The 14,885-nt window shown below is 39.2% G+C and overlaps 1 protein-coding gene across 8 annotated transcripts in view; it reads left to right on the top strand.

Annotated features, from left to right (window-relative positions):
- Positions 1-14,885, top strand: part of si:dkeyp-72e1.9 (syntaxin-binding protein 4) — a 94,251-nt gene that overhangs the window by 22,122 nt on the left and 57,244 nt on the right. For 2 of the 8 annotated variants that reach the window (XM_030409030.1, XM_030409031.1), the window contains exon 1: positions 14,194-14,601. The exons of 4 other annotated variants lie outside the window; for them this stretch is intronic. In XM_030409030.1, the coding sequence (XP_030264890.1) occupies positions 14,555-14,601 (47 nt within the window). In that variant the 5' untranslated portion in view covers positions 14,194-14,554. Of the gene's footprint in view, positions 1-11,557; positions 11,662-14,193; positions 14,602-14,885 lie in introns of those variants that run through there. 2 more of the 8 variants (XM_030409028.1, XM_030409032.1) reach the window with 2 other exon arrangements.

The following is a 14,885-nucleotide window of genomic DNA, read 5'->3' on the forward strand; positions in this document are numbered from 1 at the left end:
ACCACGTGTTGTGTTTTTGGGAATGCAGGCACAGCACTGATCTCCATACATATAACATACTCCACCTGTCTCAGCTAACATTCAATCTAAAGCTTGCCTATTTTGCCATGCCATCCTGCCCATGTCCTGTAACTGTTCTCCTAATGCCATGAGGACCTCATTAGTATAGTTAATGAACTGCTGCTGGTTGGAGTAAATATAATTGATCCAATAAACATTTATGTTGTGCCTTATCCAAAGAAAAATGGACTCTAGACCAGCTCTAATTTCATTTATTGCTTTACATTTTTTTCAGGGATTCCTCTGGGCTGCAGTATACTATCTAAATATACCCTTGGATCTGGAGTGTACCACCTCTTGGATCTATGAATTTTGTCTGGGAATTCTTACTAATGCAGAGAGAACAATCCACCGAGGTGGAAGAGTATGTAACAATATGTCATCCCCAAACATCCAATAGCTATCTGCTAACGCAAATGTCTGTTCACTCAGCAAGTGGAGAGTAGAATCAGTCATAGTTATATTGTGCCAAGTCTGATCTAATGATACTGGATTTCTCGTACCACACAGGCGTAGTGAAGAAAATGGGAGCCACATAAGAGAAAGGGAACCAGGACAATACCAAAGATCTTCCACAGTTAACTGTAGTATTACCCATATGAACTCCATTCTAATTTTGACCCACATCTGAAAAGCCTCCGCTAGCAAAACATCCATATTCTAATATTTTGTCTACTTTGTAATCAGTAGCAGGTTCATTTTGGGCTGTTGCAAACTGAAACTCTAGCTGTCCCTGACATAGGAGTAAATCTGCCTTCTCTACACTCTTGTTTCTGTACTTTAGCACATTCCCTTAATTTATGTTATTCTTGAATTATTGTTGGCAGTGTCACTGGGGTGTCTGCACCTACTATGCAGGCATTAGGTGTCATATCCCTCACAGTGTACCACGCCTATTCATGCCACCCATTGTGACTAGATCTCTCCCACAATCTAACTTTTAAGTTTTTCAACTTTCCCGTTTTGGCTCATATTTTTCTAGTTGGTCAGTTTGGTCATGATTTAACTAAATTTCTGGCTCTTTTTCTGTGGGTTGTTCTGAGGTCAAAGTTAGATTTTTCACAAGTTCACTGATTGTTACCTCTACATCCCTAGGATTGTTACAGATGACCATCATATACCATATATAAGACTATTCAAGGGAATTGATCCCTGCATATCATCCTCCCTTGGTTGTTTTTATGAAATCAAGGACATATGTTTTGCTGGGGTCTATCACAGACGCATATAAGATCCATATATCTGGTCCGTCTACTACGTCTGTCACACTCTGCTATCTGCCATGTTGCCACACAACAAAGAATCCCAGAGGGTGGCGTCTTTAAATATAATTACTTTGTGAATCACTCCCTCTGCTATGGATTGAGGTGGGATATTTTTTCTTATTCTTCCCAGTGTCATATTAGGTCTTGGCGTTTTAATCTCTCTCGTTTCTGAGTCATGGGTTGGAATTTGGTCTAGGGGCATATTTGACGACTGTGTAGTTGCATCATACTTTTCTGGCAAATGTCTTTTGGGTTTACTCTTGTGTGGCAGGGTCAGTGTCACTCATACCAGACAGATCATTATCACCAACTGGTGAATTGTCAAAACTGTGTTCACAACTATCCTCCAGTCAACTGGCATTTTGATTTGTCTCATTTTGCGTCTTTACTGGTCGAGCCTTGAGGGCGGAAAGGTGTCCACCCTTTTCAGTTTAGTGCTAGCAGAGATTTTTAACTCCATTAACTCTTTCCAGCATCCCCTGAGACTGCGGATGAAAAAAAAATCCTAGCCTTTGATTCATTGTCAGTTTTTGTAAGGTTCCACTTACTTTTTGTACAAATGCAGACCTGTTATCACTGGACAAATTCAATGGGATTCCAAATCTGTGCACTATTTCTTGTATTAGGAATTTAACTGTACTGACGCTTGGTCTTTTGACAGTGTTGCTTCAACCCAACGACGAAATAGATGGATGACCACTAGACGCAACTACAGATTTTATCATGCCTACATAGTCTATAACTAGATGTCTTAATGGTCCTTCTGGCATGGGAATGTAGCCTAGTAGATTGTTATTCCTTTTCTCACATTGTTTTGGGCACACATTTCACAGTCCCAAAAGCTCGTAAGCCATTGTTAGCATGTGTAGGAGCCATATATTTGCATTAGATTTGTTTTTTGTTTATTTTGACTTATTTCGGTGTGGTGATGTGGGATTAACCCCTTTATTAATCTATATAATTTCACCTGTCACCTGGATGCCGGTGTTAGAGAGAGGGGATGACCTGGGAGCACACATTTTTTGTTTACTTAACGCTTAGCTCACAGTCTTTTACCAGTTTTTCATTCTTTGAATCATTCAATTAAACCTTTGAAAAGGAACAAGTTGGAGTGGACATTGATCATTGGACAGCGCTTAATAGAAATGTTAACCCTCCTAGTCTCAGCCTCTTAGTGGCTCTAGGAAGCAAGAAGCCACTACAGCAAGTATGGCGTCCAATGTCCTTGTTGTTTTATTTTACTTATCACTTCCCCCCTTGCACAGTGATCTATATTTTGCGACTCAGAGATCAATATGGTTATCAATGGCACAGGAGCGACTAACAAACCTTCATGAGACCTCCACAACTACTCTGACGCCCCCTCTGCTGCCAGATGCTATGTTTATATGGTCCAGCCTCTTACCACATTAGAATGATGTCTTCTGGGGTGGAAACTGACTGTATTGACACCAGCTGCGGCAAAATAGCCATTTGGCTTTTGGATGCAAATGTTGCTGCCTCATCTGCAGCATTATTTCCTCTTATAATATCACAATTACCTTTCCTATGTGCTTGACATTTCAGTATGTTAAGTTTCTTAAGTTGCATCCCTGACGTGAGATCCTGACAGCTGATTTTACAGGAGGCTGATAAGTGTGGCATCCAAGTCATATTTAGTCTCTTATAGCCAGACCTCTCTCATCTGACCCGTTTTCAGTTCATCTAGTCTCAAATATGTAACACGACACCATCACCTTGTCCACTAGGGACAGGGCACTGAAGGCAACCAGACAGGCAGGAAAAGAAACCATTCCGTTAACGTTACATTACTTAATACTGTACTTACCAATGAAGTGCTCTCTCTTCCAGCCATGTAACTATCCATCCATTTATGAAATGAAATCACAAACTTTATACACCTTACCCCGGGAATATGCACGAACATTATTGGTTTGTAAGAGTGACATTAAACAATGTAACAGGACACACAACAGAAGTAATCTTGGCCAGTTCAGCCACAGAGCAGATGATCATCCATTGTAAATAGACCAGAATCCAATGTTGTGAACCACTAAAACACATTTCCAGATCTGGTGTCTTGATATCAAACTACTAGCTTTTCAACTTAAAGAATGTTTTCTGCATAGTGTAACTGCAAGTTACTCTACTTTACTAATGTTCGGGTGGAAGAGAGAGAGGGTGATCAGTTTAAGTTCTAATAGAGTTGATACCAAAGATTGTTCAATTTTGACAGTGGCAGGATTGCTCATTTTGAATAACATAAAATGTTGACAGTCTCTTTGGGGAACAAAATGTTATGATCACTACCAAAACATTAATGTCATGACCAAAAATGCGCTGCCGTGACCGAAACATGGGATGTTTTGTCAAAAACAAAGTTTACTGAGTTATCACCTAGGATGCTATGATGGTGTCTGGTTCAACATATATGAAAACTAATAAATACTTAACTTTGTAATCAGTTGGATCAACTTTGTTCTCTTCATGGAGAAAAAAATAGTGTATTTTAAATAAAGTATATCTCATAAATAACATTAAATTTGAAATAAGTACAGTACAAAGTTAGGATATGCGATGTTCAAACTGATCAACTTTGCTCTTGTAAATACACACTGTGAATTTAAGGGCAGCAACATGGTTAAAGCTGGGACAGGGGAAACAAAAGACTTTTTGTTTGGAACATTCCACAGGCAAACAGGTTAATTGGTAACTGATTATACTATGATGATTTAGTATGAAAGGGCATCCTCAAAAGGCTCCGTGGATCATATGCAAGGAAGAGACGAGGTTCCTCACTGCTTTAAAAACTGAACATGATTATGTCATCACATTCTGTAGCATTGATTTGTCAAGGAAACCTACATGGTTCCTGACAACGGGCGATGGTTGTAGCCAAGCTTCTTTTGCTGTTCAAGTTCAGTGGAACATGTGTTTCTCAGAAATATGTCGCTTTTCCTGCAATGTCCGGTTATGATTTAAGATTCTAATGATGTTTATTATTTTGGACAGTCTACATGGTCAGTAAATAAAATGTAAGATCACACTTGTTTTTCAATGAAAAATGGAAAGGAACATTTTTGCTTTGAAAAGGTCAGAAGTAGACAAAAATTCTAATGGAAGTCCAAAAAAATCAAAGTATCTTGTTAAATTTCTTCTTTTTCTTTTTCCCCTCCTTTTTTCTTTCCTTTTTTAAATTGAATTCAATTTTGAATGGTGTTTTTTATTTTTTTTATTTCTTGGGAATTCATCCTCTTTCAGACAAAGAAAACATAAAAATTGGGACTTTAAATGAGCCAGACTGAAACTTTTCTCCTGAATCAGATGATGTATCAAACTTGATGCTGAGTGCTAGATAAGGGGAGCAAAAGTCAAATGGGATTCTCCCAGGGACCCAGACCCCTGGAAATTTTCTGGACCTTTTAGAAAGTCTGCTGTTGACTGAACCTGCAGCTCCTCTTCCTGTCTGTAGAGGGCAGCCTACCTAAGAGGAAACACTTGACAGTGATCCTTTTAGTTTTTGTCTTTTCTTTGTGTTGCTCTCTATCACACACACACACACACACACACACACACACACACACACACACACACACACACACACACACACACACACACATATTAAACCATGCCCACACAAGTGTGTGTGAGTTTGTGTGTGAGCATGTGTCTCAATGTGATTGGGTCTGGGCCTGTTTGATTTCTCGGTGTGGATTGGATAATCCCATAATCTGATAACGACCCACTGTGCAGATTTAGTGATTAAAGTTCTGAGGCAAATGGTTGTTGCCATGGCTGCGAAATTGAAGAAGAAGAGAATAAATCTGTGTGACGAGAATGTGTGTGTAGGGTACTGTATGCTGTTAATGCACAGATTAGTGCTGTTTTGTGCATGTGCAATCCTACATGCAGTATACACACATCTGTGGTAAATATATATTATTAAATGCATTTATTAGTTTTCCTTTAGCTACTTTAAGAGAGATACTCAGTGTAGGCATGTTGATCCTAGCAATCATTTCGAGGATAATACAATACAATAATACAATGCGTCTCTATATTTGTATGTCCAAGTCATTCTATCTACATGATTAAGGGCTAGATGATAATGAGCAGATCACTGCCAGATTTAAGACATATTTCATCTCAATAATCATCTGTTGATATGTGTGCCATTTCCAACAAATCTCTTGAAACTGAATCACTGAGACACATTTGCTGTTCCTACCAGTAGTCTACCCACAACAGCTCAACCTGGACTGAAATACCAAAGATCATTACTTTAAAGGCAACACAGGTAGTGACTATGATTTATTTGGTGTTGGGGGTCACAGTGTCCACTGTCCAAAATGATCTTTTTGATTCTTCAGCCAAGGGGCCTGGTAGACAACAAAATCAGGTGACCACTAATACTTTCTACTGGCCAAAATGCATATTGGGTATGACTATCACAAAGGTACAATTTCGTAAGATATTTTAAATGAAATATTTTTATATCAGCCTTTGTAGAAATAAATGGGATACTGTTTTGAATTTAGCATCTATTTCTTAAAAATGCTGTAGTAAACATGAAGATACTAACAGGTGGGGGCATATATAATTTAACAAAAGAAAATAAGAAAAAAATCAGGAGCTAAATGGACTTATTGGACTAACAACCACAATTCCAAATAGGCATGGGATGATGACAATTTGATGTGATGGTTGTTTTATATTTTATAATTTTAATGTTCAATCATGATTTGGTTATGAAACAAATGGTTCCTCAGTATTTACACAAATCTGATTTAACTTGTTGTTGTGGGGATACAATGTGCAAGCCATACTCTTAGCCATGGTGACGGGCTTCTGCAATTTTAGATAAATCAGGAAGCCAATATGGGACTCTATGTCAGTGAGCTAGACAGCTTTTTCATATCATATTATATCATCATCATCATCATCATCATCATCATCATCATCATCTTATATGCATTTTCAATGAAAAGTTACCATAACTGACTTACTGTGAGGGCTTATATTGTGCCATCCCTTATTCAGAGAATGTTAAAGTTGTTGTGTGTATGGTTGTTGCAACTGCTCGCTTAAACATTTGTCGTAACAGCAGTATAAGTTGCTCAATATGAATGTTGGATTCTTCACCTTGTTTTATTGCCTCAAGTACGAAAAAAAAAATCAATGAATGCAGCTTTTAGTGATTTTTATTGGATTGTGACACAAAACAAAGGTGGCGCTTTCATAAAAAGAATATTATTTAAAAATAGTTTCTCACTCTGTACATTTGCCTTAAGATAAAAAGGGATTAAAACATTTCAAGACCCTGGCACCCTGAAGCACAAATGCAAAAATCTAAATTCTTGACCTTAACAGTACGTATATGTGGCAACACCCTGCAGCCTTCAGCTTTTTGGTTCAGGTTTAAAGCAGCCTCCAGTTCTTCAAAGCATCTTTATGAGATGCTTTGAAGGACGGCTAAGCCTCTCTAGGTATTAGATTTTTAAAAATGCAGGATTTTATATGTTATGTAATCCAGTGGCTGATCAAAGTAAACACAAGTCACCCAAATCAAATGCTCATTGAAAGAATTTAGGTGGCTTACCCCAAACACTGGATTGCCATTTGAAAGACACAGAAACACACCAAACCACTGAAATATAGCAGACAAAAGAAGCTGCTGATGAATGTAAGGCTTAAGGTCCTGTGCTGGAGAATCATGTACCTCTGAAAGGCTGTCAACATGATGAAAGGAACTACAAAGTGCCCCATATGAAGTTCAAGTTTACTTTATGCAATATGTACTTATCAATGATATAATACAAGTGGTCCCCTTATCACAGCTGCATGAAGTACAGAATTTTTCTTTGCGCCTTTGTTTAATCATTAAATCATTTTCATTTAGTTAATTCATTTCAGTTCTGTAAATTTTTTCTAAATTTGAAAGGCAGTAATTTTGGCATAAAACTGGCATTCACTCCGGTATCAAATCACTATGCAGCGTTCATTTTCACCTGTTCATTCAATGATATGACTGAAGCAGCTGTCCATCCACGTCGTTAGCACTTGAACATTGATCAGACAGTGCTGATTTTAAATGCCATTTACTAAATATAAACTGGTATTTACTGTATATGTGCAATGTCTTTGCCTTTTCTTTGTTGTGTAATGTAGTATTTTTGTGCATGTAAAATATCTGCAAAGTGAAAAAGCCCAAAGTCCATACCAAAGGGAGTTACTCTGGTTTGGAGACAAGCTTTTACTTCTGTAACTTATGAGTCACTAGGCGTTATATAAATATATACACTCTAGTCAGTCAGAGGACATACAGTTGCTACTGCTGTAGCGGGGTAATTTTAGATCACACTACCTTCCTCTTCATGACCTACCCTACTCTGCCTCTGATTGGCTTCAGCCTGCTCATTAACTGTCAAGCCCAGGCTAGATTGTGAAAATATTGAGCCAGTAAACCCCGCTCCCTGCACTCAAGCCTCTCTCCGTAACAGCTCCCCTGAAACAGTGAACGCGCAACGTCTGACAACTGCTGAATACCGCCGACGCAATCCGAGTCCTCACGAGCGGTAGGAAGAATACTATCAGTGAATTGTTTTCATTACAACATCTAACTACAAGTAGCCACCTCATGTCTCATTTACCTGTAAGTAAACCCCTAATATTATCATATTGAATGTAAACAACCAACATAGCCATTGCTAGTCCTGATAGCTGTCAAGCTAGCTTCGTTAGCATTCAGACATTGTTTTGAAAGTGTATTTTGTTGTTGTAACTCATTACTGGTTAGCTAGCAGCAGCTGGCCATACAAACAGATATGGCAAAGCTAAAACATCAAGATTAGTGGTGGGCCTGCTACATGTTTTATTTTTTTGTTTCCTTCAGTAATTCACCTACAAATGTGAATATTGTATTGGACTCATGATGATACAATGTTTTGCATATTACAGCTTATATGATGAGTGCATCGTTGACTCTGATGACGAAGACACGCCAGATTAAGGCACATCGTCACATCAGAGAGGATGACAGTACGACAACCAGTAGTGTCCGAGGAAGTGGCGGTAAAAGCCGTGAGAGGGCGACAGATGTTGGAGCTATCACATCAAGTGCGGGAACTCTGCCTGATGCTTATTTATTTGTCGTTCTGTATTTACTCCTTGTTTTGCATTATCTCTAAATTGTTTGAATAAACTTTTGAAACTGATAAATGCCTTTTCTTCACACTTCCAGCATAAACAACCAACCCATTACACTTCTTCACACTTTACGTGATGCACTAATAACAACGTTGTTTATAAAAAAAATTTGGAACACATCTAAATAAATAGCAATAAAAAAATAGTATACCTTTTCTCGTTTAGACAATATACAGTACAATTAGAATAAACAACTCTGAACAGGAAGTACATCCAGAGGTTTCTTGACTGATGATAAACACAGGTCAGTGTTGGCCAACAGGTCAGGCTGCTGATGTTGGCACTGTCTCAATCCTCTACTGTTTTGGCAGTGATTGTCCTATAGAAAGAATGGCACAATCACTTAACTTACAGTAAATACAGCTATTCAAGGACCTTGAAATTACTTTCAATATATTATAACACCAACATTTTGGTTGCATTTTATGCAGTGACACATTTTCCTGAAAACAACCAGAAATAGCCTCTGTTATGTCAGAATTGTGCCATTTACACTCATGATTGTAATCACATCCACATAACAATAAACCAAAGCAATTCTTTTAATTAAAGATATCACATTTCATGTTTAAAGCATGTTGAAAGTAATAACTATGCATTTAAAATGAATTCTTAATTTCTCAAAATTACAAATTTCTTGTATAAATAAAAATTTAAAAATGCATTGGAATGAAGTGAAGGGCACAGAATAACTTGATGAGGATATGAAACACACAATTTTGGACTTGCACTTGGGTACATGGTGCACACTGTATATAATGAATGAAACACCCAGAGCAGCCGTAGTGTAATTTCGTGAGAACAGCATTAATTTCTGTTCAGAAGACTGAAAACGGAAATGTAGTTTTTCCTGTGTAAATGTCATCTTTTTTTCCACCTTCAACCATGAACAGAATTATGGGAAAATGTTTGACTCATGACAAAAGATAAACCATAGCTAGAGATAACATCCACATTAGTCCCACCCTAGAGGGAGTGATTGAATTCCTCCAGCTGTAGAGTGGTTTACAGTGAGTCAGGTGGATGTCAGGCTTTATGCGTGAAACAATGAGCTGCTGTGAGAATTCAATGTATGCAATCATTTATTCTGCCTTGGTGCTATTATTTCACAGAGGGATTGGCGTGTTGGTATGTCTTACACCAAGATGATGAAATTTAGTTGTAAAATCTGTCATTTCACGTACACGCACACCTAGTCCATCACGTTGAATTACTTTGCACCTTTGAGTGTTGGCAATAATCAATGGTGGTGCTGTACATGGCCTGAGGATATGTTAAAAACTGAATGTGCTGAATGGAAATGATTTTTATTCACTATTCTCAAACTTTGATTCCATATTCTCAGGTCTCCAGCTAATTCCACAAATCATTTTCCTGTTGGGGTACATGTGGAGACATTTTTGTCACGTACAGTATATGGCCCAACAGGCCCGCATTAGCACATGAGCTGACAGCTGTGACAACAAGTTGGCTACCACAGCAGTCAAGTGTTAGCCAGGCTTACATCTGTGCTCCCAAAGCCTGTGTCTGGAGTCAGTACAAGACCGCTGTGTTAGGTAAGAGGCTGGACAGCCTCCAAGATTCTTCTAATCTTAACAACTGGGTAAACATCCGAAACCTTGACCTGGTAGTAGAGGAATCAATGGTGTTTACAGTCGAAACAGAGCTAAAACACATTCTTTGCACTACTGTCATTGACTTTTCAGAATATAATAACAAAACAAAAAAAAAAGCTCACATTTTTTGGCTTAAAGCACATAAGTCATAAATCCTGTCGATAGTAGCTTATGTGTTCGGGTGAACAAATCTAGATTCTTATGTGAATCCATTCTTTTTACCCACCCCTGTACGATATTGTGTTTTCACTTCTTGCCAATATCTAGCAACTCCACACAGATTCTGAAAAGGAGTGGGCCAAAATTCCACAGGTCCCAATCAACAACCTGATCAACTCTATGAGAATATGTGTCGCACTGCATGAGACAAGTGGTCTTCACACTAGATACTAACAGTTTTGTTCAGAAGGCACAATTTTGCCAACATAGCTGTGGAAATGGAGTGACCTTCCATCAGCAGGTGCTTCATCTCCACATCTTCATGAAAAGAAGATGGATCGTCCAATAATTCCAGCTGCAGTAATAAGTCATTTATATTAAAATGGATGACTGTGTGTAATGCTAATGGTACATGTGTTTCTACTTTTTGCTGAAACACGTATGACGAGGTATTATATACTTAATCATCCATCGTGGTCAGAAACACGAATCAATCAATCAGTCAATCAATCAATCAATCAATCAATCAATCAATCAATCAATCTTTATTAGTACTTCCCCAAATTTCAATATTTTATGATAGGATAATTAAACAAGAAAGTGTTACCTTAACAGTTTTATAACATGATGTCAATGTAGAGTTCGAGGGTTGTTCTGATGACCCCAAGTGGCAAAAAAACAAAACAATAATAACAATTTCACACTGAAACTAACACGTATAAACAGCAATCAGCAATAAACTCCTTTCACATTGCCAGTGCCTTTCTATTTTTCCCCCGTGTGTCCTGCTCATCATCATGAACGCCCTGAAAAAACAGGGAACAGTAGAAAGCAGCAAACTCGAGTGTTCACCCAGGTGGTGTGTTGACATTACAGTCAAGCCAGAGGCGATAAATACCCATGACTTCTGCAGGGTTGTCCAGTGTAAAAGGGGTAATATTCAAGTAATGCAGTTTTAAAGGCATCAATTTAGAGTTGTGCACACAGGGGTTGTTTTAACAGCTGTTAGCCAAAGCAAGCCAAAATAAACTGTTTTCTGACCATGTAAAACTGTAGTGTAAAAAATCAAATAGGAACAATGCAGTACACGATGCACTGACTCTTGAGTAGCCCTCTTAAAGGCCTATATTTAGCACATTGTTGTGCCATACGGATTTGTGTGTATTATCCTTTTGCCATAAGCTTATCATCTCTTCATCAATTGGCAGTCTTCATACAGCATGTGCTTGGCAGACGCAGTGCATCACTACGGGGGAATATGCAGAACCAATGTTAAAAACAAGAATCAGACCTTCAGAGTACTCCACAGAAGCAGACATGTTCCAGAGGCTGAAAGTGCCTCTGGGGTTTGCCAGGTATGTCTTCAACTGTTTCACAGTCAGTTAAACTTAATTCACTGGCAAACATTTGTTTTGCCTGTACGCCAGAGATTATGAGGCTACGCAGAGTTTGTGGTATTCTAGGAAATGTTCACCTGAATTTAGCTTCATTGTTGGTTGGTTACTCATGTTTGTATTATTTATGTATTGTACATTGACCTATATATACATGGAGAGGTGTACGTAGGCTAAGGCTGCTGTTAGGATTGTTTTTGCAGTAACGTTGCCAGTGGCTCATATTTAATGTGCATATTCTGGAACTTTGAAATCCCACTTTTACTGTCTGTACATAGAAGAACATTTTGACAATATAACACCACTGATCTAAAACCCAGGCTGATTAAATTCTTAACACTTTAGTCACACAGACAAAGCACTCTCATTCACTCATTCAAGATGCTAGCCTGCCAATTGGGAACAACTTGGGGTCCAGTGTCTAGCTCAATGTGACATTTTAATCACCGCAACCAAGGCATGGATGGAAAAAAATCAGGTGTATTTAGGTGGCTGGTAGGGACGGGCATGATTAATCGATGATTGATTAATTGATCATTAAGAATTTTATCGATGACGTTAATTTTTTATCGCTAAAACTAATGCAGGTTCTATTGCGTAGTGCGAGTCTTGAGGAATGCAGTGAATGTCGCTATGTGGCAGCAATCCAACATTTTACCACACAGGGCACTGTGAAAAAAATGCCACAGGCCTACTCAGTTACCTGCGAGTTTCCGTGCATTTCAAAAGTAAGGTTAATCATGAAGAGGTCACGGCGAAGTGTGTCGTGGGACCATTTTGATTTAAAAAATGTCTTAGTTCACTGCCAACACTGCGAAGCTGTGTATAAGTACAACTCGTCCACGACTCAAATGATGTACCACTTGAACAACGAGCATCCCACCCTGGTTAGTGGCGGTGCATCCTGCTCTCAGTCTCAACCTAGCATATAAACTCGGTGTTAGCATGGACATGGAGGAGCTGCCATACACAACGAGCAGAGAAAATTACCCACGGGATCTGCAAGTTCATTGAGATGGATATGCTGCCCTTAAGTACTGTCGAGGGCGAAGTTTTTCAAAAACTGATTGGAACCAGCATATCACATTCCGTCACAATGTACCATCACCAGACTGATAGAAACTCACTACGAAGAATGGAAGCAAGAGCTGTTAAAAGAATTGAGCACAGCTGAAAAAGTTGCTCTTACCACAGACTGCTGGACCGCTTTAACAGCTGAGAGCTATATCACCATCACCTGCCACTACATCAGCGATGACTGGCAAATGAACTCAGCGGTTCTGCTCACAGAAAGCCTACCAGGCCGGCATACAGCTGACCACCTCACTGAGAAAATAAATGAAGCTGTAGAGCAATGGGGACTTGAAGACCGCGTTATTGCATGTGTTCATGACAACGCAGCCAATATCGTTGCTGCCAACAGTCCCACCAGAGTGAACTGGATTTCCGTTGCCTGCTTTGCACACACACTCCAGTTGGCCATATATGACGGATTTGCACTGTATCTATATCGGGTAATATCAGCGGCTAGCGGCTTTTGAATATAGCCTATAAATAGTTAATTTTAATATAAAAATATTAATGATTAATCGAAAATTGATCGTTAATTCTCCCGACGATCGATTAAGACAATTTAATCAAATGCCCATCCCTAGTGGCTGGTATCTATGAGTATGTACAATAAAAAACAGATCCTGGATCTGGTGATCTTCAACTACAGTTAAACTGTTATGGGTGGGCAAATTTTAGAGGGATACAGGGTTGTCGAGTTTGTTATTGGATTCGGACTGTTGGGACTTGGTGTAGGTATGCACTGTACTGTGCCATCCTAGTTTTCTTTCTTCTTTCCTGTCTTGTGATCTGATCTCAGATCTGTCTTGTGCTCCACAGAGGATCCCAAGGTTGGAAATCTAAGTTCTTTCATGGAATTTTTTTTACGAGATAAATCCAATACCTTTAAGGAGAAACTGTAAATCAAGAGAGAAGCAGCATATAACAACTGAACCAAATTCAGCATCATAACATTGTTATCATCACACACTGCTATGGTAACTTTTCTATCATTTTTTACATTTTATTTTATAAAAGACCTTGATTGACAATGAAAGATAACTATTAGTTGCAGTCTGAGCAGGAGGCAATGCACCACAGATGTTCAGAGGTTTGAACAACAAATGACAACGCTAAGTAATGGATGTCAACTGAGGATTAAAATGCTGTTTCTAAATGGAGAGCGGGGCATTTATGCATTAATGTGTTTAGGCATCCAAGCCCTCCCGCTGTTTGAATTGTCTTTGGCTGTATAGTTGTCAGTGCTGTGGGATAACAGTATTCTATACTGTAATTTATCCTAATGATGAGCTGGTGAAATATATCAAACAGCCTACTTACTGTAACTGAGGACACATTCCAATAATCAATGACAATTATTCTTTAAAATGGATGGCTTTGCTGCGGATATCCGTTCCCTTCTCATCCACCCTGAGCTCTGGTTTGAAGCGCCACATAAACTGTCTGTGGTGGAACAGACAGAGAGATGACAGCTTCTCTATGAAACTGTGATAAACCTTGGCAAGAAAATTTCCACTTTCTCGGTACTTACTGTGACTTTTTGTTGTTGTTGTTGTTGTTGTGTTGTTGTTTTTTTGTTTTTTAAATTTTTGGCGACTTTAGTTATGTAAGAGATTAAATCTGAGGGTGAAGGTGGGGATGTTGGAGCGGACAGTCTGGCTAGCAGGAATTAGAGGCTGCCTGTCTGTGCAGACACACCAGCATGTGGCTGCTGGCTGAAGGCTGAAAGCTGGGCGAGCTCCGACCGACCGACCTACCTACCTACCTACCGGAGAATGTCAACATGCCAACCTTTTCAGTCATGTATAAAGGAGCCGTCATCATTAGCAGGTAAATAAAGACACTACCGGGAGGTGTTGGCTGGAGGTGTGTGGTCGGAACACTGTTCGACGCTGCCGCTCGCCTACTTTTGTGAAGTGTAGAGTGTGTGTTGTAGCGTGGTTCCGGAGTGATGATTACTGCCCGTGTTTGTCGGAGAACAGGAGGGTGTACAGGTTTGTGTGTGAGGGGAAACAGTAGTGTTTCATTAAAGTAGGCTGCGGTTGGCGCGGAGCACTGAACCAGTGAACGTGGCGCTGCGTTTTCCTGTGTTGGACCACAGCTCGGTGACGATG

This window comes from Sparus aurata, chromosome 23 (assembly GCF_900880675.1).
Source record: "Sparus aurata chromosome 23, fSpaAur1.1, whole genome shotgun sequence".
NCBI lineage: Eukaryota > Metazoa > Chordata > Actinopteri > Spariformes > Sparidae > Sparus > Sparus aurata.